The sequence below is a fragment of the Macrobrachium nipponense genome, chromosome 12 (genome assembly GCF_015104395.2).
Source record: "Macrobrachium nipponense isolate FS-2020 chromosome 12, ASM1510439v2, whole genome shotgun sequence".
NCBI lineage: Eukaryota > Metazoa > Arthropoda > Malacostraca > Decapoda > Palaemonidae > Macrobrachium > Macrobrachium nipponense.
The window spans coordinates 51,479,476-51,506,315 of record NC_087205.1 but is presented as its reverse complement, the minus strand read 5'-3'; the positions used below and the strand labels follow the sequence as shown (position 1 = coordinate 51,506,315).

The window sequence follows — 26,840 nt, the reverse complement described above, 5'->3', positions numbered from 1 at the left end:
GTAACAGTTTTGATTGTTTGTAAGTCTAAACAAACATATTCTGAATTGTTACTGCTCAAATGAAATGTTAAGATTCACGACTTGTATGGCACTGTGAGTGACATATTGTTGTAAAACTTGTAAAACATTTTCTAATCTTCTTTAGTTTGATATTATTGATATACTTTTGTCACCCACTAAAATATCCCCTTCTCTCGGGTCATATTGTCAAAGAAAATGTGAGATCAGAGTAACTTACTCAAAATGTCCCGTTAGTCTCTGGACTCATGAAGTAGAACCTAAGTATATGTACTGAGCTAAACAATTTACATACGTATAATGTTCTGTATTTTTTGACTTATTATTACAGTTTTGTATTCCTTTACTTGTTTTTATATTTTTCGACTTATTTTTACAGTAAAATAACAATAGTATATGTATGTATATTTGCCATATACAAATATACATACATATGTAAATACATAGTAATCTTCTTCATCACCATTCACGTATATGAAATTTATATTATCATGAGTGAAATCATTTTCAAGTCAATTTATTCTGTTTGAAACATTGAAAATGAAGTTTTCATAATAAAACTAATATTGTAATACTTACCTGAACACCTGAATTAGCCCTGGCCACTGACCAGCCCGAACTATATCCCCACATATTTACCCACTAAGTGGGTAATTTTAACTGTCATTGTTACCAACATTGCAGGTAAAATCTAGTCAAATGAGTTACCTGTGTTACCGTTGGCAACGCTGCTGATACTGGCCACCAGAGGCCTGTTTCCTCAATTGAATCAATCACTATCAAATTGAAGTGGGGAGGAGGGTGGGAATCATTTAGGTGTTCAGGTAAGTATTACAATATTAGTTTCATTATGAAAACTTCAAATTGCAATACACTCCCTGAACACCTGAATTAACCCGATTAACAACATTTACATGGAGGTGGGATCCATTTAATTCAGCCCGACCTGTCCACAGAACATATGCAGGTAACTCATAAACAACCTACCATGTATAAATACATGTATCCTCACCTAGTTATCTAACTTGGAGGTGAGGATGTTGCAAAGAAAGTACTTCAACATCAGTGTTGAGTCTAAGTCAGAAGTACCTCCCATGTGGTAAGCTATATTTCTTATTAATGGAGGTAAAACAATTCTCCTCACCTGGTCGTCCAGCTCAGTAGGTGAGGATGCTTGCAGAGGAAGTACCATACCATCAGTGTCGAGTCCAAGGCACCGCCTGAGTCTGAAGAACCTCCCACGTGGTATTCTATACCTCTCATGTATGGAAGGGAAATGGTGAACCTCCCATGTGGCTATCTAGCCTCTCATGCATGGAGGAGAAATTGAGTGTGCAGGATCTCAGTTCTCTACTGCTCACTGATGTAGATGATGACTTGTGCTGAAGAGCTGTAGTTATTCCAACATGACCATCGGGATCTGCCTAACCTCAAGGGCCTAAAGGAACAATACACTCAGCCTAAGCTTGACCAACAGAAACACTCGAGTTCCTTTAGACTATCACTGCCTCCCTAAACTTCTTATACTCTAACTCTACCAAGTCAACTATAAAACTGAGTTACAGCAACAACAGGACCCCATGAGTAACCTTTCTCTGAAGAAACTGAAATTCCCTACAGTAGAGTGTTGTGAAAAAACACACAGACTCTCAAATAACCACCTACACGATCGCCGACACCGAAACATTCCTCCCGAAGCCGAAGGGTAGCCATCCGCGATACTTTGCACCCTTGGATGCAGCCCCAACTAGAAGGCTCCAAAAGCGATGAAGAACCAACCAAGGCTTGACTAAGAACCTCTTCTTATGGATGTCCAGATAGCACTGAGGCAAATAATTTAACAAGAAGTCCCTCCTCTTGTTGACAAGAACATAGTACAAACATCCAAAAAGTTAGTCTGGTATGCAAACCCACTTGAAAAGTGAAGAGGTTGTCAAACAGTCCAGGATCTGAGAAACACCCAACTCTCTTCACATCCACACAGAGAGGGACAAGGCCTTCCACTGGCTGTGAAAGGTGTCTTCCAAATACAAGCCTCATGATCCGTAACCCCTACCACACGAATCAATGAAGGAACCCAATAGAGCAAAACCTCAACTGACTCGTAAACCGAACTCGGACTACGGCAGAAGAGTTACCTGCTACCTCATATAGAAAGTAATGCTAGCCTAGAGTAGTCTTCTCCAAAAACTGCCCAACTTGCTGAAACCAGATCAGCCTACTTGATGTTTGAGAGTACTGGTTTAGTTGAATATAACGTATCAAACATTACTTGAATTAACTGTGAGATTCCTCCGGAGCATGGACAGCAGAAAGAGAGAATGGACAAAGTCCACCATCCGTTTATACTTGCTTCCTTCACCAGAGAAACAAAAACCTTAAATTAGCCACCGATTCTCTCTTCAAAGGTATCTATCCTCTGTCAGACCTGTCTGGAACAGGAAAAGGAGAAAGGCCAAACCCCAAAAGAGCAGCACCCAAGAACCCGGAACTTACTACGCCTGGCTGCTTGATACCAAACAACATACAAGATCCCATCATATATGAGCCAACCGATACGATTGCGCAATGATACACCAACAAGACGATGATAAACTCCTGAGCAAGTCGTACTCGACTGCGCAATACCGCACTCCCCCAAGACATGATGACGTAACCCTGTCCGACTGCTGTCCACCACCTCTTAAGAGCCAACCATCTCCAGTTCCGCAAATCCTGAAAGAGTTAGTCTCGCTCGACTGCGCATACCCTCACTACCCAGTGACAATAATGTTACACCTGAGCCGAATATACCTTGGCGATGAACGCCCACCCCTGCGAGTCAACCCCACACTGTTGCGCCAAACATGTACCAACCAAGACGATGACATAACCTTGAACCAGTCTCACTCGTCTGCGAAACTCCGCACTCGCCAGTGACTATGACATGACACCTACCCGACTACAATGAGCGAGCAACACCCCCTAAAAGGGAAGAGGTCGCAAAACGCGATCCAACTAATGCCCCTTACCAATACTAAACCTGGACTGGAGTCCGGAGCTGAAACTATATTGATCAAGTGAGGGAAGGTACTCCTGGAAGGCCCGGAATCAATGCCGAACCCACATTGAAACCCCTTGAAGGTGGAACAGAAAAAGCAGCAGGAAAAAGTCGAGAAATAAGCAAAGAGAGAGAGAGAGAGAGAGATTGAGAGAGAGAGAGACAGAGAGAGAGAGAGAGACAGTAGAGAGAGAGAGAGAGAGAGAGAGAGAGAGAGAGAGAGAGAGTCACTACGAGTAACCACCAGCGCACCTAGCGCCGACATTGTGCAGGTGGAGAACCAACTGTGTGGTACATATAATGCTTTACTGACAGGTTACAAATTGTGGAACCAATGGGAGCAGCAGAAAGAAATTACCAGCTACCCTAAGAAGGGGGCCAAGGGCACAAAAAGTGATAACTATGGTGCAGACGAACTGTCAACGGCTGTAGCCCCCCAGCAATTAACACAGTAAGCACGTTGCGTCTCACACACCTAAAGTATAAAAATGGGAACCAAAGAAGGAAGATTACTAACTACCCTATGAAAGGAGTGGCTGATGACACAACCGGTATCGATACAGTCAACGATGCCGCAGACGAGTCTCCAACTGCCGTAGCCCCCGCAAGAACTACAGAGGACACATTACGTTTCAAAACAAGTAAAGGATGAAAATACAGAGCTGCGGAAGACTCCGCAACCACCTTTGAAGCATCAACACCAGCAGCCTGAGAACTACAGGACCCGTGGAAGGTGCTAAGAAGGCAGCCCCTCCAGAACTGCTTCCTTTAACCCCAAAAAGAGAGAGAGAGAGAGGTTGAAATCCCCAAATTTCAGGATAAAACGATGAAAACTCTTGCTCTGCTGTCTTATTGGCAAAGAAACAGGATGAGCGAGAGAAGACGCTGAAGCGACCTCCGAAGAGTGACCAGATAAAGAAGATAAAGACATTATAAGTTATAACAGAAAAAATGGGAGAGAGGGAAACTAGACTGACTCTATTCCCCACGTTAATCTAAACAAATATCATTAGAAAAACAGGAAACTTATTCAAGATGTGATTGTGAATACAGTCCGTATTCAAGCTACAGTAATTTGTCTTGCGATAATTCGATTTTATGATGGGGTTAGTAATTAAAATTGGTACATTTGAAAATAAGTCTTTCTATATCTCTTGCGCAGCTGGCATAGGCAGCAGCGTTCAGTCAGGCAGCGAGATAGTTGGGTTTAATATAGAATTTAGGCCAAAGGCCAAGTATTGGGACCTATGAGGTCATTCAGTGCTGAAAAAGAAATTGACAGTAAAAGATTTGAAAAGTGTAACAGGAGGAAAAGCCTCTGTTGGACACTGAAAACTGTTAGGAGAGAGTGGAAAGTAAGATGAATAAAGAGAATATGTAATTAGGAAAGTAAAAGAGAGAGAGAGGCCGAATTACAATCGTCTAACATCTCCACCTCCATAACTTTGCACCCTCTTCTAAGCTAAAAAGTATTATCTTTATGATATATACTCGTATAACTGCGTACAGCTATGAACAACTGAACGAGAACTACTATGTTGCCAATATGATCGAATCCGTTAGCAACATCCGTTTATTGTATTCATCTGCAAGCAACTAATTACTCACTGTATTCATGTTATAAATGTAGCTGAAGCTGGTAAGGCAATATTATGTGCATCAGCAACATGGATAAAACTCCCAAGCTTTTGTATGAATTCAAACACAGCCGTGGTACGAGAAAACTACTAGCATGAAAGAGCTCAGTTAGTGTATCACTCCATGAACCCACGAGCTTTCAAGAATCCCAATATCTTGAAAGAAAAACTTCAAGTGATGTGGCGAGGTAATGCAACGACATGGGTTACCAGGTATTTTTGCAGGGAATGGGTAAATCTGGCCTTTGGTCTGGCAGTCAAGAAATATTTGCTGGAAAAAAACCTGTCATTGAAATGTCTTCTCGTCCTAGATAATGCCCCTGGCCACCCTCCAAGTCTTGAAGATGACATTCTTGATGAATTTAAATTCATTAGGGTCCTCTTTCTCCCCCCCAAAAAACCACTCCACTGCTCCAGCCCATGGATCAACAGGTCATTTCTAATTTTAAGAAGCTGTACACAAAGCATTTGTTTAAGAAATGCTTTGACATCACAGATAATACCAACCTCACCCTTCCTGAATTTTTGGTCAGACCATTTCAACATTGTAAAGTGTTTGAAAATTATTGATGAAGCACGGCAGGGTGCAACAAGAACAACCTTAAATTCAGCATGGACGAAATTGTGGCCTGATTCTATAGCTGAAAGATATTTCGAAGGGTTCGATCCGCAGCCTGAGCCCAAGCCCGCTGTGTTGGAAGAGATTGTGTCTCTAGGAAAGTCCATGGGGCTGGAGCTAGATGAGGCAGATTTCAACGACCTTGTCGAGGAGCATCAAGAACAACTCTACTCTGTGGAGTTGATAGAGCTATAAATGATGCAACATTCAGAGGTGTTGCAAGAGATCAGTAGCGAGGAGGAGGTCAAACCGGAGGAATTTATTCTTCAAGGGAGATTAAGGAAATGCTGGCTGGCTAAGTGGCAAGATGTTTCTGATTTTATTGAAAAGAAACACCCTGATAAATTTTCTACTTGTAGTGCTTCAGCTCTTTTTAATGACGCTTGTCTTACTCATTTCATTTCCGCAACATTTTGAAAGGGAGGCAGAAACAAAGCTCCTTAGAGAGGTTTTTGTTTAAAAGGCCTGCAGCAAGTGAAAGTGAGGCAAAAAGAGCTAAGACAAGTGAAGAATAGTAATAAGTACATACTTAATCAAAAAAAGTAAAAAAAAAAAAAGAAAATAGAAAAGAATAAAAGGTTAAAAAAAATGAAGCTAAGTTCAGTTAAGTTAATTTTAAGTTACGCTACATGTAAGGAACAGTACAGACACACTCTCTCACTCTCTCTCTCTCTCTCTCTCTCTCTCTCTCCTCTCTCTCTCTCTCTCTCTCTCTCTCTCTCTCTCTCCTCACACACCGCCGTTAACCGCTATTGTCTGTCTCAAAGGTAAGAACTCCTAATAAAACCACATTTTATGTATTTCATATCACAGTATATATTTATTATATAATTTTGTGTGTGTGTGTATGTACAGTACGTACTACATATATGTCTATACAGTATAGCAATTAAAAATATGTTTCTTCAATTGTTATTATCATTGATTTGGGTGTTTTTAGAGGGCTGGAAAGGATTACATTTTTGTCAGTTATTTTAAATGGGAAAAATTGAATTGAGATAAGAGCAAACTGACTTATGAGCTCAGTCCAGGAACGAATTATACTCGCATCTCAAGGTATTACTGTAATTACTACTCATGTGAGGGTATCAGTCCATTATGGGTTAAAGGCTCAGTAAACTCCAAAAATCATTAAGCAAAGGTCATACCCATTCTTAAATTACTTTAACAGCAGTATATTTCCCAAACCTTTGGGCCTTTCAATGAGGTGGGGAAAATTTACATGAAAAGTCACTTAAGTTTCTTTATAAACTTTCTCTTAAATTTTATTAGTTGTCCAAACAGAATTTGTTGGAACTTTAATTACTATCACCTACAAGGAGGTTGAATAGAGGTGGAGATGCCCTATTCCTGGATTAGTGAAGCCGACCGGGTCAGCTCATGTAGGACAAAAAAGCTCACTCACCTTACCTGCCACATGACCTATCAAAATACGGTAGCTCAGTTTAGCTCTGATGTCTGTTATGGAAATACATAAGCTCTTATATTATTGTTTTACAGGATGCCTAGTTTGTGTGCTGCATGTGGATGCACTCAAAGACTTGGCAAAATCGGTAAGTATTGTGTAGGCTATAACTATTGCACATTTTTTTAAACCTGGAGACAGAACCAGCTTATGGATAATTAGACAAATCCCATATGAAAATTTACTTTTGATCTCTCTCTTTTTTTTTTTTTTTTTTTTTTTTTATTTATTTATTTACTATAAAGACAGTGAAGACAATACATATGTAAATTGTACTAGAAAACAAGCTGTACATGTTTTCATTTAATAATTTACATTAGTGATATGTTTATCTACCTCATTCACATGTGACACACTGACCATGTATCTTACAGTAAGTGGTGATATCAAGTAACTCAAGAGAGTGGATGAATGTGACTGAGCAGGCCAGAAAGATACAAACCAATCGAGGAACAATTGATGGTCCCAAGGAAGAAAAGAACAATTTCAAAAGAGCACAGAAAACAGCAAAACATAAGATACTTATGGAAAAGGTATAGAGTCCACTGAAGCACTTCAAAAAGATGGGGCAAAGAGAAGTAGCTTATGAAAAAAAAAAAACATGAATGTGCTCAACAGGAGCCCCAGAAGCAATAAATGAAGGCAATGAGACCCCACCATGAAGAAGAAAATTACAGGCTCATGGTAATCCTTGGAACTGCAAGAGCCAAGGCAGAAAAAAGCATTAAAACTACTGTCACTGTTAGGAGTTCTGTCTTTTTTGGAGGAAGCATAGAGAGAAGATTGGGCAACAACTCATCGAAAGGGAAAGGTGAGAGCAAAAATGAAATTTTTCAAAGAGAAGAATTCAGTTACTACAGGAATTAAGGACCAGGGCAGATGAGAACCCAGCACATGGTGTATAAAACCATGAACCTTCTTGAGTGAGTACATAAAGGGCAGAGGGAACAGACCAGCCATCCACACAACAGTCACTGCAATGACCTCTGGAGAGTTGCCCTCCCCAAAGGCTACTTCTCATAATCAGCATACAAGAAGATGCAGACTATGGAAGATTATTAAACCAACGTAAGTGACTCCTCCACATGATATCAAAACCTCAAATGGCTAGAGCAGGTGAGGTGGATACCATCACAACTCATATGAAAAAACTGGGGCGATGAAAATCATCTGAGACTCAGGAATTACCGTGAACTTGAAAGTCTGTCTTGCACTGCCCAGAGATACCTAGAATGTCTCCGAACTGGAGTGTGGCAACAACAGACCAAATTACTGAGCCCACAGTCAAACATCATAAACAGGCTCAGCCAGGCCATCTCCAATCTCCTAGTGGGTCTTCACAGATATCCAAGGGAAAGAAATGATGAAAAGACAATAGAGAACATCAGACATAACAAGCACAGGGATGAATTGGGCATAACACAGACCTTGTTCATACATGATCAATAAGGGAAAAACTTGATCCTGTCCTTCCTAATCACAGATGCCCACAGCAGAAAACTGGTGGGTATAATCCTAATGCAGCAACTCATGAGGTTAGAAGGCTGAAGAAGGCTAAGAAGACCACATGACCTTCAATCAATACTCCATCTAAAGGGTGTCTGACCTTTTTTATTGTTCAGAGTGCCATGAACCAGTTGGAATCAAAGGAACTCCTTGAACAGCGAATGTAGAACTGCCATCAATGAGGGTTACAATAAGAATCTTCTTTGGAAGGAATCCTGATGAATCAAGACCAAAAGGACCACTCCCTAGCTAATAACAGTAAGGAGGGAACTATCGTAGAGGCAACTCTGAAATACCAGCTTCCTCATAGGAAGTCTGGACACAAATATTCATCCCAAGCCATGCTCATAAAATAGAGATGGAGCAAACTCCAAACAAGGTTGGGTGTGAGAGGCCCCTTCCCGGAAAGACAAACCAAGAATGATTTGGAAGCGAAAGAAAAAACAGAAAGCATGTCTCCAACGGCCCAGTAGAAGCAGCAAAGATCAGCAAGGAAGCAATGGAACACCATCAAGAACTGGAGGAATAGGAGGGTAGAATCCCTCTGTCCCTTGCTGCTTGTTAATTACCATGTTAGTACCAAGTTTCAATGATTTAACTGGATTTCAAAGAAAGTATATCCAGGTAAAACACAAAGGTTTAAGTTCTAATTGGAACAAGTCACAAACATATGGTTAAGTTGGTCCTCAATACTGCAAATACAACATTTCAAATTTGGACCCTCTAAAGATTTTAATTAAAAATAGTTTTTTGCATAACCATCTAAAATGTTTTTGGCTTATTGAGTTACATTTACTAATTACCCTGTAACTACGAAAGTAAGAGGAATTTTGATGAAATATTTTATACATATTCTCCATTGCCATACGAAGCTCAATTAATTTTTTTCATGACTTTGCATTTTGCGCCCTATACCCCCATATATAAGGGTTCCGGCTGGCCCCCTTGAGTAGTTGTATGCTTATAAAACTGTAATTGTGGATATAAAGCACACTGTTTGATGTACTGAAATAGCAGCTTTCATCTACTTACCAATAAAAAGTCCTCTTTCATCAAATTTCCTGCCAAATTAACCATGCCAGATGGATCCATAAATACAACTTCAAACAAATCATGAAGCTTGTCCAATGAAGGCACATCCTCTGGAGAGTCATTCTTCATACATGTCCCTTTTACACTCCAGTCCACGGAGTCTGAAAAATTGTAGATATGCATAATTCCTTCATATTCTAATACATTTCAAAATATGTATACTGAGAAATTAATTCTCTACATTACTTTTTCCCTTTTGTACTTTCTACATGAATTCCCACATGGTCTAGGTCTACATCTACACCATTTCTCCATGAACTCCTCAGTCTCTCTACTGGTCTCCACCATAGAGGGTATATATCTGGAGATGCTATCTGTATACCAGTACTACATACTAGTTTGGTGGTCATCCACCAGGGTGGCACTGCAGAGCCTTGTGGTCATCTTTAAAGGTCTGGTAACCACACAAACTGAACAGGGACTTAATGTAACTGTAAGTGCTTTTTATCCTGAATGTTTTATGAGAAAAGAGTTTAGTGAAAGTTTAGTGTTTAGTGAGTGTTTAGGATTTAGTGAATACTACCACCGTAGGTCCTGCATGTCATAAATGGTGACTAAAAGGAGAGCTGCTGCCTTGCAGTTTTACTTTAAGTAAAAGGCTAGGCCCACCGCCAATAACTGGAAAACTGCCGCCTTGCAATCATCCTTTTTTTAGTAAAGGCTAGGCTCACTACCAATAACTGTGGTTGATGACAGCAAGGACATGCAGTTGTAACAACCCCCTTCACCAAACAATAAACCATGCCTGATGATGCCTTTGATAGAAGGCAGCAGAGAAGGCGCATCAGGCAACCGACCCCTTAATGTCGGGATAGCAGTGGGAAGGAAGAAGAATGTTTTGTGAATGTCAGTGAATGTTTAACGTGTACGTATTCAGTGTATGTTTAGTGAGTGTTTAGGGTTTAACGACAATTTAGTGTGTGAGTGTTTAGGTTTGGTAAATGTTTAACGAATGTTTAGTGTGAAAGTATTCAAGTGAATGTTTAAGTTTTAGTGAGTGCTTAGCACTTAGTGACTGTTTAGCATGTATATATATTCAGTAAAAGTAGTGGTTGAATGGAGACGTATGACTTAAATTAGTAGGGGTGCTACTTTAGAAAATTTTTGGGTGACAAGCGTAGCATAATAATCACTAAACCATTAAAAGGAATAAAAACTCAAAAACAAAAATATTAAGATACAAAACTGAGTATGACAGTAAAATAACATATCCCTATATAAAACAAAAGGACTAAAGAACACCCTTTGAATTTTGGCCTAGCCTAACTCCTTTCTTTCTCTATAAAAATGAATAATCTACCAACCTGTACGCTTTCTCCAACTCCAGTACACTCCAGAAATCACCTTAAAACACCAGCACCACAAGACTTACGACCCAAAAAACAACTCCTACCAGACAGAGAGCTCTCCCCTACCAACCACACACCACCAACACGTGCTTTCTACTGCCCCGTGTTATTGTTTACATCCTGCCGACGCCGCCGCCATCTTGTCTATGACGTCACAGCCTATGACGTCACAACACAACTTAAATACATCAACAGACACCTTCTAGAATCTACCACATGTTGTCTATATATAGGACACCCACCATATTTCAACAATGCATAAAATACCCATAACAATTATACAATATATAATCACACTTATCTATACCCATAACAATTATACAATATATAATCACACTTATCTCTTTCTCCCTCCACTCCGACTGTTTCCTAACCTAGTATTCCCTCTTAATTTCCTTCGTCCTCCAACTCTTTACCCTCTACATAATTTCTAATACATTCCCCTGAAACTCCTGCTTTAGTTAATACATCAGCCACTTGCTCCTTTCCTTTTATCCATCTCACCTCCTTTATTTCCCCGGATTCAATGGTTTCCCTTATTGCAGCAATATCTATTTTTAATCTCTTGCTACTTACACCAGTGCTCGATTTGATGGCGGTCATTAGTGTTTTACTATCAGTGTTAACCAAGGCTTCTAAATTTCTCCCTCCTACTACCTCTTCCACAAATGCTTGAAATATATCAATCCTTCTACAGCTTCCCCAACACTCAGGGCTTCAGCCTCAATGGTGGATTTTGCCACTCTCCTGGATTTCCTAGACTTCCACCATATGGGACTTCTCCTCTTCCCATCTGTCAAAGAAATAATATAACCCAGTTGAGTATGGCCATCTTCTATGTTTCCAAATGAAGCGTCTGCATAGGCTTCCCAATAAACCCTTTCTTCTTCCATCTCACTTATTGTAACTTCGCCCATCATGCTCTTAGTTTTTCTCACAATTTTAATAAGTTTCTTCATATCCTGAGTTGTTCCTTCTTTAAATGCTTTACTTAATTCGCTAATATCATATGATATTTCTGGCATCGTGTGTAGTGATACCCAATTCAGCTGTCCCTACCACTGATCTGTACTCTGTTAACTCTTTTTGTTCTAGCACTCTATTACCCGTATATCTTCTAGCCTCTGGTTCTCTTATGGAATTTATATACTGCCACTGATTAAGGGAAAATCTATTCTCCTTCTGCTCTATTACTACTCCTATATACTTGAACCTTTTACTCTCTTGTTCTCCTACTTGCAATTTCCCTTTCAATCTCCCAATCGTTTCCTTTAAGAATCCTTCAGTTTCTCCGTAGCAAAAATCATCTACGTGTGTACACAAAATGCCTTCCAATTTATTGTTCTTTTTCCAAAAGAATATATTAGGTTCTAGTCTACTTCTCTCACCTTGAAGCTCCTTCACTACTTTCACCACTTTACAATACCATGCTTTTGCTGCATCCTTGAGCCCATAGACTGTTTTCTTCAACTTCCATAATCCCCTCCAACCATCTTCCCTTGGTGGCTTCAAGTACACTTCTCTTTGTATCTCGTCACCTTGTAAATATGCAGTTTTGACATCCAATGTATAACAATTCCAATTTTTCACTTTATTATGGTTAGACAGAATTTTAAAATTTCAGCATTGCATGTGGAGCATCCTTTTCCCACTCAGCCATTTCTTCTTCAAACCCTCTAGCTACCAATCTTGCTTTACATATCCTTTCCCCCCCTTTTATCTTTCAGTTACTATCCATCTTGTAGATATAGCTTTTTGTCCAACATCATTTACCTCCTCATATACCTGGTTATCTCTCCAACTTAGAAGTTCTTTTTCTTTAGCTTCCATTATGCTTCTATTTTCAAATCCCAGCACACCTCCTCTTCATCTTCAATTTTTTCTACCTGACTATAATCCCTCAAGTTAACCCACCCTTTGTCACCTGACTGTGAGTCTCGTATATTGTACGAATCAGCCCATGCTTGGCTTGATCTTTTTCCTGCAAGACCTAAAATAGTCCATTCTTCTACTTGTCCTGTATCATTGTTTATAGCCCTAACTCTATTTCCCTTTTTGAATTTTGGTATCTCTTCCATTAACTCGCTTTCTATTGACCCACTTTGCCCGTTATCTTCCACTGTTTCCTCTATCACCTCTCTTTCTATAGTCTCTTCTGTGTCTGCATTCCTTCTCTCACCTATTATCTCCTCTCCTTCCAGCCAATCTACTTTCCCTTCATTTGGGCCATCTGACCTACCTTTCACCCCATGGGATTTATCTATTCTAGCCGATATCTCTTCTGTATCTGGTGATCGTCGTTGAATCCTTGTCACATGTATCCTAGCTACTTCTCTTAAAGAATCCCCATGTTTGACTATTATTGTTTTCCCCGATACTCCCACTACCTGAGCAGGTCCTCTCCATTCATTTTCATTTTCCCTCTTATAGAATACCTCATCTCCTACCACTGCTTCTTCAAATTTATGTTCTCTGATGTTTTTGTTTAGCGCTATTCTTATTTTATTACAGGACTCATTTTTTATAAATGCTTCTCTGGCCTTCCCTGCATTGCATTCAGTGTGTCCCTTACCATACCCTCTTCCATCCCTTTTTCTCTGCTTGCAGGACTAGAACTTTCTTCTCCTATTAGGTTAGGCAGTGAAGGGTTTTTTCCAAATACTAATTGGTTGGGAGAGAAACCTCCATTATTCATTAAACAGTTCCTAGCACTCACTACCCATTTCAAAGCTAGGGACCAATCTACTTCCTCTTCCTCCATCATCTTCCTTACACTTCCCTTGATCATGCCTACGGTCTTTTCACATAATCCGTTGCTCCACGGAGATTCTGATGCTGTGGCTAATACTTTAATATTCCATTTTTCTGCCATCCTCCTTACTTTTTCATTTTGAAATTCTCCCCCATTATCTGACAATATTTTGGAGGGTGCTCCAAATATAGCAAACCCAGCACTCAAAAAGTATCTTTATTATAGTTTCTGGTTTCTTATCTTTTATCCAACAGGCCTGACAATATCTCGTTGCCATATCCACTATTACCAAGAACTTTCTCTCTTCTATCTCTCCCACATCCATCGCTATGACTTCATTGAACGTTTTACTCCAAGAAAAGCCTACTACCGGTTTTGGCGGGGTTTCTTTTGTATTTTTTACAAACCTCACAATTTTTAATCAGTTCCGTTAGTAACTTTCTTATTTCCTCTTTTTCTTTTTCGATTAACCCATTACTCCATTGTGCTTCCTCTGTTAGCTTCCATATTTTATCTCCACTTCCATGACCAAACTGTAAATGTAATTTCTTCATTGTGTTCTTAATTTCCCTCGGATTCTTTCCCTTCCAACCCTCCAGTAATAATTCTTCTACCTTCCTCCTCCTTATAGGCACTCTTAAATGACCCTGTTCGTCTTCTCTTAACTCTACTTTCATTCCCCCTAATACTTCTACTATGACACAATTTTCTTTCAAATTAGGGTCATACCCATTTTACTCATGGTTTGCTTACCTATCAGCCAGGGTATATCACCTTGCAGAATTTCCGTCTTCAAATAAAACTTTCTGTTTTTAGTATCACAGGTATTTCTATTATTCCTCTGGACTTATAAGATGTCTCACCAAAATTACACACTTTATTAGACTCTGTCCTAGTGTCCCTCATTCTCCTCAACTCTTCCTGACTCAAATCCATGACAATACGTGCTAGTCACAATTCCCCGCAAACTGTTGATTTACACCCTGTGTCCAAAATTGCATCAACCACCTCCCATGATGCTTCCACTATTTTATTAACTTCTCCTACATAAACCTCTTCTTCTTCTGTCCATTTTCTGTTTTTACCTTATTTTCTTCTAGTCTTGTTTCAGTTTTCTTCCTATTATGAAAATTCTGAGGACAATCCCTAGCCCAATGCCATTCTGAGCTGCATATTGCACATACTGTTACCTTCCCTTCTTTGTTTATAGGATTTCTACCACCCCTTCCTCGGTTCCATCTTCCCCGATATCTTTGGTTTTCCCTCCCCTCTCCCAGAACTGGCATTGCCTTCTGACGAACCCCACCATTCCCGTTCCTCTTTAGTCCCTAATCCCTCAAATAGTCTTTTCATTGTTTGCGACACTGTTCCGTACTCTAGCTTTTCTTGCCCACAAGCCGATAATACCATTGTTTTTGATTTTCCGTGAGATTTGCTTGCTCTATTACATGATACCCTTGACTTCGCCTTCAAGCGCGCCTTTCCCCATTGCTCTTTCACACTCAGATGCTGCCTTCTCGTATCTAATTAAATAGTCCGCCATATTTTCACTAGATTCTCTTCTTATTAGAAGGTATCTTTTTATTCTACCGTAATTCTCCATTACCGAGTCTTTTAGATAGGCTTTATCTAGTTTCTCTAGGATTAACTTTGGACCCTCTGTACCAGTAAGTTTATCTTTAGGAGCGCTTACAGTTCAGTTGACCACGGGTTTCGTCTGCTATGGAATCGGCGGAGCAATACAAACAAGATGGCGGACGCTTTGTTTTGGCGCCCGGTTTAAAAACCCCGAACCTATAAAAACGATAATGGGGGACCCTTTTGGGAACCGGGGTTTTTGGGTGGGGGAGTACATGCGAGTAAATGAAAAACGGAATAAGGGGGGAGCCATTGGGAAACCGGTTTTTGGGGTGGGTGGGGGGAAACCCAGATGACGACAATGAACACGAAAAACAACAAAACCCTAGCAGACGAACCCGTTGCCAAGTAAACTGTAGGAGCTCACGTACCAACAAAAATGTAGGAGGTCCCGTCCCCCGTTGTGTTAGGCTAACCAAACGACGGCAATGAACACTAAAAACCACGAAACCCAAGCAAAAAAAACCAGTGGCCAACTAAACTGTATGAGCTCCCGTTCCAACTAAACTGTAGGAGCTCCTGTTCCAACTAAACTGTAGGAGCTCCGGTGATCGTAACCAAACGAACCAACCTAACCAAACTTAGGCCGCGTGCCCTTACCTGGCCGGGGGGCTTCGCCCCCCTGGACCCCCCAGTATAGTATATTAAGTGATTGCTACCTAACCAAAGGAACCAACCTAACCATAGTTAGTCTCCACGTCCTTACCTGGCCGGGGGGCTTCGCCCCCCTGGACCCCCCAGTATAGTATATTAACAGTGATTGCTACCTAACCAAAGGAACCGACCTAACCAAACTAAGTCTGCATGTCCTTACCTGGCCGGGGGGCTTCGCCCCCCTGGACCCCCCTGTGTAGTAAGTTAACAATTATAAATATCTAACCAATATAACTTGTCCATAAATATGGCTGGCACCCGTATATCCTTACTGATAACTAAACAAAATTAATATTTCCGAGAATACATTGGTTAAAGTCAAGGCCACGTTGTTTGCTCGAACACATGGACTGCGTTCGAAACACGTGGACTTCTAGCGAACGTGAATGTTCGGATGTTGAGCGTGCCTGACTTCAGCAAAGCGGAAATAACAATGGCGTGCTTAATTTTGGCAAAATAATTAGAATAACGTGCATTTACATTGATAACCTTACCTTGGAGATGTTGCTAGTCGTCCCGAAATATAGAACTTAATAAGAGAAATCCGAGTCGTTCAAATCTTCTGGGTAGAGGATTTTATTTTTCTTTCTTGGCGGGACGGTTGTTTTCCGAGATGACTGAACAAGGGGAATTTGTTTTCATTAAATAACTAACTAGGGATCGTTCGTCTTGACACAAAATGTATATGTCTTCCAGCGTGACGGGAACGGCGGCAGCGAAACGCCACGTGTGCGGAACACGACAAATTCTCGGCAGAAGAAGACATGGTAGCTATGACGAAGCACTGAACTGGCTGAGAAGCAGGAACAGACTGAAGGGTCGAGAAGGTCGGGCATGGTCCGTTCCAGGTACTAGTTATCCTAGCGGATAACTAGTACCTGGAAAATATGTATCGAAGAATGTAAAAAATGTAGGTCTACAGATGAGTTGGGCAAGGAAAGAAATATCGAATAATGGGGAAAAAAATGTATCTCCTACAGATTATGTTGGCACGGGTAAAAACTATCGTGGGCAAGAGTCAAAATATCGAATAATGAAAAAAAAATGGAACTCCTGCAAGCATGGGAAAAAAATAGAATAACGAAGGGAAAAAAAATGGAGCTCTTACAGTTCAGTTGGGCATGGGTGAAAATATAGAATACTGTAAATTAAATTGGAGGTCCTAAAGATTAGTTTGGCAAGATTAAAAATATCGAAGAGAATCGGCTTTCATGTTGATGCATGTTCGGGTTCGGTCCTGTGGGTTGGGTTCGGGTTTGGTCGGCTGGGTCGGGTTTGGTAGGCTGCGGGTCATCTGCGAGAACTACTTACCTTGGCGGAGGGATTACGGACCGGCAAAATGGTGTTACACGGTCCGGTCAACTGAACTGTAATCTACCCTATCTTTATCTAATGCTTCCACTAGCTCTCGGGCTTTCCCTTTTAAGCTCATTCTCATTTCTATCGCCGGGTATTTTGTATCTTCTCCATACAACAACAATAGCCAATCTTCGGCTTGACCTTTCCATTCTTTGTATTCTTCTTGTATCCCGCTAAACCTAGGACATTCCCTTCTCCATCTAGTAGTCTCCCTTTGTTCACTGTCGGATCCAGGCATCTTTGATCAACCACGCTCTGCTACCAGTTTGAATTTTGGCCTAGCCTAACTCCTTTCTTTCTCTATAAAAATGAATAATCTACCCACCTGTACGCTTTCTCCAACTCCAGTACACTCCAGAAATCACCTTAAAACACCAGCACCACAAGACTTACGACCCAAAAAACAACTCCTACCAGACAGAGAGCTCTCCCCTACCAACCACACACCACCAACACGTGCTTTCTACTGCCCCGTGTTATTGTTTACATCCTGCCGACGCCGACGCCATCTTGTCTCATGACGTCACAGCCTATGGACGTCACAACACAACTTAAATACATCAACAGACACCTTCTAGAATCTACCACATGTTGTCTATATATAGGACACCCACCATATTTCAACAATGCATAAAATACCCATAACAATTATACAATATATAATCACACTTATCTATACCCATAACAATTATACAATATATAATCACACCCAGCTAAAACACAAGACAAATGCATCCACATACACACATTAATGCAGTTATAATTTTTTCCCATTTACTACAACTTGCCACAGTTGATTATTCTGCATTACATTACATATCATCAGTATTGTCACTAATTTTAACACTATCATTAATAGTGCATTTTGATTAAGCTTTGACAAATTTCAAAACACACCTTTCCTTTCCAACAGCTGGACTAACATTGCTCCAAAGCAAGGTTGGCTACAACATTATCACCCTGCTACCAAAATTAGAACTGCTGAGCACCAGCAGTTCCACATATTATTTCAATTGATTTGCTTTTTTTTATTTACAAAAACAAGAGAATTGTAATAGTTTTTAAAGATTATTGATACTCTATATTTAATTTCCCATAATCATGTATATATTCATAATTTTGTGCATATGTTTAAAATCTATAGGGGGTGCTGCAGTTCTACAGTGCCTACTCATGAGCTGCCTCTGGGTGCAAGAATCAATTAAATGAAAATCAAAAGCATTTCAGGACTGGAAAGTAAGGCATGCACAGGCTGCTGAGAAATGGTACAAAGAAGAGGAAAGAGATGTGAGGAAGGGAGGCAGAGTAGTTGAATGAGAGACTAGGAACAAGAGAAGGTGAAAAGGATGTCTATAAGATTTCAAACTTGAGGAAAAGACAGAGACAGGATTTAGGTAAATTGGGTCTCATCAAGGACAAAGATGGAAATATATATTACATAGGGATGAAGACATTAAAAAGAGATGAAGAGAGTCTTTTGAACAACTTTTGAATACTGAAAATGAGAGAGAAGAGATGGGGGAAGCCCAGAGGGTGGTGGGGACCAGTGATGGCGATGCAGAATACATAAGTGAAGAGAGCACTAAATAAAATGAAGAATGGTAAAGCAACAAGTCCATCAGATTCCAAATTGAAGGATCAGATTACTGGTAAAGAGGGGGAGAAAAGGATCCTGGGTTTATTAAAAACCATATGGGAAGAGGAATAAATGACAAGGGACTGGGAGGAGAGTCTAATGGTATATAAATGCAAGTAGAAGGGAGATGTCATGGATTGTGGTGTGTAACTACAGGGGAATTAAACTAACAGAGCATGGATCGAAAGTTTTAGAGGATACTGGATCAGAGATTAAGGGAGACTGTAAATTGAGAAACAGCAGTATGGATTCATGAGAGGAAGACGGACAGTGGATGCCATCTTCATAGTAAGAAAGCTACAGAAAAAGAGTCTAGAGTGAAACCAGAGCTCTGTTGTGCATTTATAGACCTAGAGAAATCATATGACAGAATCTCAAGAGAAGTGATGTTTTGTTATTTGAGGAAGAAGAAAGTCCCAGAAAAGTTGGTTAGGCTGGTTAAGAAGATATATAAAAGAATGAGCACAAATGTAATAACAGTAGCTGGGACAACAGAAAACCTTGAACTTAGTGTTGGATTACACCAGGGATCAGCATTAAGCCCATTTTGGTTTGTGCTGATCATAGATGTGTTGAGTGAAAGAGATGAGGAATGAAGAGCTGTGGGAGTTATTGTATACCAATGATCTGGGGATTGCTGCTGAAAATGTGGGCATACAGAGAAGTGTTGGAGAGTGGCAGGAGTCTTTAGAAAGGGGGGCTTAAAGATGAATGTGAATAAAAATGTCATATTTTATATATATCTTACCAAGTAATTACATAGCTACTGCTTCCAATCATATGCCAGCTCAAATTCAAAATTTTGCAGGTAGCACCTCAATATAGTTTGTGTAGGTAACAGCCCATTCCACTAACAGAATACTGGAACAACCTGCAGAATTCTCATTTATTTTGTGCCTAATGTTCATCAGAGGGGAGGAGGGCGGGCTCCGATTCTGTAGTTACTTGGTAAATATATAGATAAAATCTTATTTTATTTTAAAAAGGTCATTTTTTTATATAAGCAACTTACCAAGTAACTACATAGCTGAACCCCATATTGAAATGAGGTGGGACACATGGACATAGTATTCTACTCCAAAACATTAAGTCATGTAATGAATTTGATATAGAAAAGTTGCTAACATTAAATACAATGCATGTCATTCCTTGTTAATTAAGAGAGCCTGCAGTAAAAAAAAAAAAAACTGCAGTTGATTGTTGCTCAACTTGACCTGTAGTGGTATGGCAGTAAAGCCAAGGGTTGCCTCTACTTAACTGGGAGCTTTGCAGCAATGGAGTACCCCAATTGGTTAGTAAAGCATCAACGGTGGAAGTTATTTAGCTAAGGAGTTATCCAATAGCTAGCGAAACTTTAAAAGGTGCCCTTGGCCTGGATGCAGTACCAACATAAAAAACAACCAGAAATATTGTCACCTACACTGAAATAAACCACAACCCATACACTGAGTGTGGTGGGTGCTCCAGGTACTTTGTACCTCCTGGCTCCTAAAAACTCTATACTACCTTGCTAGAAGGTGAAGAGATAGGAGAACATCCTATGCTTCTTCTTACCATACCATACCAATCCCTATCCTGTGGAACTGCAGAATTTAAACGCTGTTAAGATGGCGCCAGTCTGGAGTTGGCACCAGGTGGGTTGTGGAAGCTAGCAGATTGGTACATAAATTGCTGGTGCCGGACTGTAGCTTGCACCAGGCAAGCTGGGCTTCAGGTGAACTAAGTTCCTCACTGGATGAGTAGGTTGTGTAGTGGCTTCTCAATCTGGTAACCTGAGTTCACTCCCTGCTGCCACCAATGCAAAATCAGAGGAATTTATTTCTAGTGATTAGAAATTCATTTCTTGATATATAATGAACTTCAGGCGAACTGAGAACCCGCTGAACTGCCAGGAGTTCTTGGATGCCGTAACTCTTCAAGTTGGCGCCAGACTGTAGCTGGTGCCAGGCGAGTTGAGCACCAGTGGAGCCCAAAACGCTGGGCGCTGGGATCCCTATAGCTGAGGCCAGACTTGTAGCTGGCACCAGGCAAGCTGGACATCAGGTGAGCTAGCAGCTTGAGGTTCTGGATGCTCTATAGTTAGCGACAGATTGCAGCTGATGCAAGTCTGGAGATGGTGCAACGTGAGCCATGGTAGCTTGAAGTGAGGTATAATTATTGCTGGTGGAAGACTGTAGCTGGCAGCCAGGCAAATTGGGTGCCAGCCAAGCTGCTGGGAGTTTGCAGACACCGTATGCTCTAAAGTTGGCACCAGACAAACCTGAACCTCTGAGCACAAAGATAGCTAGTAACTCAAAGTTCTGGAAGTTCTTTAGCTGGTGCCATTAGAGCAAGTGGTTTGGTTCTCACTTCTTATGATAGAGAGACACAAAGGCCGATTATACTGCCAGTAGGTTGATGCAGAATACAAGGAAAAGGGCATATGTGCCTGAAATCTACGGCAGAGGCTGCTCTGATGTTCTTAGCTTTCACTAAAAGAAGGCAAAGGTGTTTTCCTGAATCTGAGTGTATTGGAGATAAAATCTTTTTAGAATTAAAGCCAAAGCAATCTTGGTCAGAAGGTGATGGGGGTTCTTGAGTGACCATCAAAGGATAAGAAGGCCCTTTTGATTACCAAGTCCTGCTCAGGTAAATACCCAAAAATGACTCCAATAGTCCTCTAGTTTGGTGAGTGCCCCTGGGTGCTTGGGGCATGCACGGGTGCAAGGCTGTAACTGGTGTCAGGTGAGCTGGATGTCAGGGACGTCAGGAATTCGCAACTGGACACAGTTCCTGAGAGCCAAGAGTGTCCGTTAAGCTACAAGGGAGAAACCACAGATCAAGGTCTTGAGTGGATCCTCAATCTTGGTTAAAACAAAGATAAATGAGGACACCGCATCTCTTGCTCCTAGCTGCGCATTGACAAAGGACTTCAGAAGTCGTTGAGAAGATGAAAGATCCAGATCTCTGAGGTTAACCAGAGATAAGCATAGATCGATACCTCTTCAAGGGAAGCAAGAAATACTAAAAATTTGAGACACCAGCTTTAGGAAGGCAGTCACTAAGACTAGTAAATGAAGAGGGCAACTTCTGAATCTCGTAAAAGCCTCTGCAACACATCTTGAAGACTTTTCAAAAGACAATCCTTCAGATAGTCGGGCACCTGTCTGGACAAGATCGATCACCCTTGGTGGTATCTCTGAAGCTAGGTTGTCTGCGAAGACATGGTTGTCTGGAGGACAGATCTTGGATAGTTCACCAACAACTGTGGCAGGTTTGGGAGCAATTACAAGTGCCAGAATGGAATAGGAGAGTAATTGAAAATTAAACCTGAGACTGTCTAGCACCTCCTCAATCATGTAGAAAGGCATAAGGTGATGAAGGCCGAGGAGGACCATCTATGTTATGGTGCCTGTTGCCCATTCTTGAAGAGGACAACAGGTCCAGGGTTGGATTGCTTCATACAATAACCAGATCCCAACAACCTAGGAGATCAAAAGTTCATGATGGGAAGGACATGCTTCTGATGGTCCAGTACATTATACTGAACTTAATTGTCTGAAAATCAAGAGACTAGATTGACTAGAAGATTTGATCTGTCAATTGAGGAAAACTCTACTGCTTAGTGTAAGGAGAACACTGGATCCAGTTTCCCTATTTAAAGAGAGCTAGAGGTCTAATCTAAATAGACTATCCTAGTCTTGATGTGAGGTAGGTTAAGCAGTACTAGAGCCATAGGAGAAAGGCTTTTAGCTCTCCAGAGTGTGCTCCTTACCTAGATCTGAGGTGCTGAAAAGAAGACAAAAACTAGGCTCGGCAGAAGTAGTCAAGTTGACAAGCGAAACTAAAGTTATGCTCAGACAAGAGGGAAGACATATGCAAGAAGACCTAGGAATCAGGAGAAAGCCTGAAGTGTTATGGAGAGGCCAAACACAGACTCTCCAATGGGAGCCCTGTCCCGAAAGATAGAACTACAAAGCTCTCTGGAGTTCCGACGGGGATCTGGACGACAGACTCCCTACACATTCAAGTTCCTATCTATGTTCTTGGAGAATGGGGGAAAAAACTGTTTGGATTGTCTCCCTCTTGATCTTCATCTAGTGTCAAAGAGAGAGAACTATGGTTTCCAAAACCTTGGCAAGAATGCTCCATTTAAACTAAAGTCAAATTTCAACCCCAACAGATGCTAGGATGACTAGGAAAAACCCAAAAGAGGGAGCTTCCTTCAGAAACTCAACCACACTGACACAGAAGACTGTCTGGAGGCAGATTTGGTTCTTGTCAAATGAGAATTGGAACACAAAACAGGATAACAGCATGTGCTGGCAGCCTGAACGCTCGCGCCAAGCAGACAGGTGGAAGCACTGTAACTGAATATATAAACACTCACCGGTGCTTGGATCCCTCGGATTCCACTGGACACTTGGATTCCCCTGATCCCACTGAACACATGGATCCCTCGTATCCCACTGGATGCATGGATCCCTCGGATCCCACTGGGTGCATGGATCCCTTGGATTCCACAGAACTCTTGATCCACCAGATCCCAATAGACACTTGGGTCCCTCAGATCCCACCAAACACTTCAATTCCTCGGATCCCACTGGATGCATTGATCCATTGGGACACTTGGATCCACAGGATCCCACTGTTTACCTGGATCCCCATGGATGCCTAGATCACACTGATAGTTCCAATCCACTGGATCCTGTAGGGGGCTCAGATCTCACTGAGCACAGAGATCCCACTGGGTGCTTGGATCCGCTGGGCACTTGGATCCACTGGGTGCTGGGATCCTGAAAACGCCATCGGTGCCTCTTCTTAACACAGGGATTCAACCTCACACTGGAGGACAAAGCATGCACATTATGGACGCCTTTTCAATGGTTGTCCGTGGAGACCTGCGGAAGCAGGCTCGACCGACTCCCATGGACTGACAGTGTCTCCTCTCAGGGTAAGGGGAGTCTGACTGGGACTGGGTTTAGGAGATCCGATAGGGCCAGATAGTTCCTTCCTCACTACACATCAAGTAGGACACCTTTCCAGTGGCTGTCTGTCGATACCTGGGACCAACAACAGGTTTGACTGTGGAGGCAACTACAGGTATTCCTTGTCATTCTCTTTATTTCAACTAATAGCATTAATTTCCTGCCATACATTATACACAGAACTAGTTTCTGTCATAGCCTACTACTTGGCTAAATTCTGACAATACTTTTTATCATTTTATTACTCATACATTTTAACTTCATCGTTTTATAACTTCATAATGTATAATTTTCTTTAAATTAGTTTACTTCATTTAACACATTTAGCCTACATTCCTGAGTTAGCCTACTAGTAAGTCAATACAGTGCTAAACTTTTCTCAGAATCTGCACATTATTTACCAATGACTTTCATATTCTAAATTTGTCACTATCTATTGTCTTACAGAGTGCTATTGATGAAGATGAATGGATGGATTATGAAATTTAGGAACAATCCCAAGCACTGGGAGCTCTTGATGAGGGTGCAAAGGCATGTATGGTCAGTTTTGATTTTAGTGGTGGATCTTTTACTATTTTATGGGAACTTTTAATAGGCAGAGCCCAAAGGATCTGTGTTGAGGGCCAGTATAATAGCTTTAGTGGTGTCATCTAAATATTCCTCAAGGTGCTGTTCTTGCACTGTTGTTTTTTTATTTTCTATACAAGGAGTCCCTGGTTATCAGTGGGGGTACTGTTCCGACAGCTTGATGGTAAGCGAAATTTGCCGATAACCGAAAATCAGCGATTTATGGCACTGATAACCAGTTAATGGCAACTCTGTTAGGCATGTACTGGTGTCATAACTCTATTATTGACCCTGATAACTGGAAATCAGCACATTATGGCCTCGAAAATCAATAATTGATTTTTGATTCTAGACAAGCACCATAAAACAGGATCGCTGATAACCAGGGGACTGCCCTATATGAGTAACATGTGACGAGGTCTGGAGAACAAACTACAGGTAGTCCCTGGTTATCAGCTGAATTGGTTAATGGCAGTTTGGTTTTATGGTGCTTGTCTAGTGCCATGAAATTGGCGATTGAAGGTGCTATAACACACCAAATTCCAGTTATCACCACCATAAGGCACTGATAATACAGTTATGGCGCAGTAATAATACCTAACAGAGTCGCCATTCACCGAATATCTGTGCCATAAGTGCCAAAAATCACTGAGTTTTGGTTAAGGGCAGTTTTTGTTTATCAGCCCCTTGCCAATAACCGGAGGCTGCCTGTAATTGCATATACTACCAATGATGCTATTCTTGTTAGGTCAGAGTTTGCAGAATCCTTGCATAAAGATCTGGTATGTATTCATGTGTGAGGTAGGCTTTGGGGAATGAAGTTTAACCCTTTTAAAACACAAGGTAAGCTAGTAAGTCACTCCAGAACACTTTTGCCTTTGAATTTAGATTTAATAACTGGTATGGCTTCCATGTCAGCGACGCTTTCAAGATTTTAAGTCTATCTTTCGATAAGAGACTGACTTTTGAGAAATGTACGTAAAACTGGTTTGTCTGTTTCTCAAAAAGTTGGTATCTAACAGAATGTTTTGGTCTTTTGGGATCAAGCTATTTTATTGACATGGTTTAACTTTTCTTCTTTCTTCTTCCATATCTGGACAACTGTTCTCCAGTATGATCTTCTGGTGCTGATTCTCATCTTCAACTCTCGGATAGTTATGTCATCAATCAAGTTTATTTTGCCAACCCTTAATGTTCACTTGTGGCATAGATGTAAAGTTAGTTCACTGTTTGTTGCATAAAATGACAAATATTCTTTGGGTTCTTCTTTACCTAACCTAGGTGTTTTGGCTTGTTACACTAGGCAGGCTGCTGCTGCAAAGAGTGTTGCTTTCTAATATCGGGCTTAATACTACACAGTTTGCCTGAAGTTTGATCTTGATTAAACTAAATTGTGGAACAGTTTGTCTGGTGCAACTGCCTAATCTTATGATCTTCAAATGTTTAAGCAAAGAGCAAATTAATACCTGTTCTCTGCTGATGTCTCCTGAATTCAGATGTACCAGTTTTATTTTCAATGCCTCATACTTATTCATTTATTACCTTTTCTACATTTTTTCTCCATCTGCAGGCTGATTTAGTTTTGGAGCTCTCTTAGGTTTATAGTCTGTTGACCATGTCAACAAGGGTCTTCAGCTACTAAGAACTTCCAAGTTTGCTCCAACACAACAGATAATAAAAAACCAGCGTGAGTAAAGAATACTCTTGCAAGCTTAATAATAATACAGGCAGTTCCTGGTGATTGGCAGACTCAGTTCATGGAGCCACAAAATCAGCGATTTATGGCGCCATAAGGGGCTAAGTTTTGGTTATCGGCATCATAAGGTGCTGATAATAGTCATGGCACCATAAGATATCTAACAGAGATGTCATTAACTGGTTACCTGCGCCATTAACCAAAACTTGGCGCCATAAATTGCAGAGTTTCAGTTATTGGCAGCTTTCCCCTTATCAGCACTCTGCTGAGAATGGAACCCCCGCCAATAACCAGGGACTGCCTGTAATATGGTTGGGTAGTAGGCCCTCTTATAATGTCATTAAAAGTAACCGATGCATCTTCTACACTGATTTTATATTTTTCTGTTATTTACCAATTTGAGGAACACAGAATCTGGAGACATTTAACGCAGCCTGCAAAATTTAGTTTATTTACTTATCTGAAGCTTCTACAGATGCACAAGCTTCAACACAAAATCTTTTTGTTCACAATGTTGGTTTTGGCATGCATCTCATGTTTGAATGGCTGACCCTTCACAAGGCTAATGTTTGTGGGCTGACAAAATGTAATAAGCTCCTGCTCATAGCTGAAGACTGTTGTTGTTTAGGTCAAGTTGGATGGTGTTAGGAAGAACTTCATTTGGTTTGGATCATTTTTTCAGACTTTTTGGATTTTCAGTTCATTTCAGAATTTTTGGATTTTTATTTCATATCTTCATTCATTGGAGATGGAACCCAAGACTTCTACCATATCTGAATGGGATTGGAGGCCATTTTCTTCTTGACAACTTTGGAATTTTAGACTCTTCTTCCAATAAGACCATA

General features: G+C 40.8%; 1 protein-coding gene across 1 annotated transcript in view; it reads right to left on the bottom strand.

The window, feature by feature from the left end:
• Positions 1–26,840, bottom strand: part of LOC135224527 (nucleolar protein 6-like) — a 254,757-nt gene that overhangs the window by 127,944 nt on the left and 99,973 nt on the right. The window contains exon 10 of the mRNA XM_064263598.1: positions 9,318–9,478. Within this exon, the coding sequence (XP_064119668.1) occupies positions 9,318–9,478 (161 nt within the window). The remainder of the gene's footprint in view (positions 1–9,317; positions 9,479–26,840) is intronic.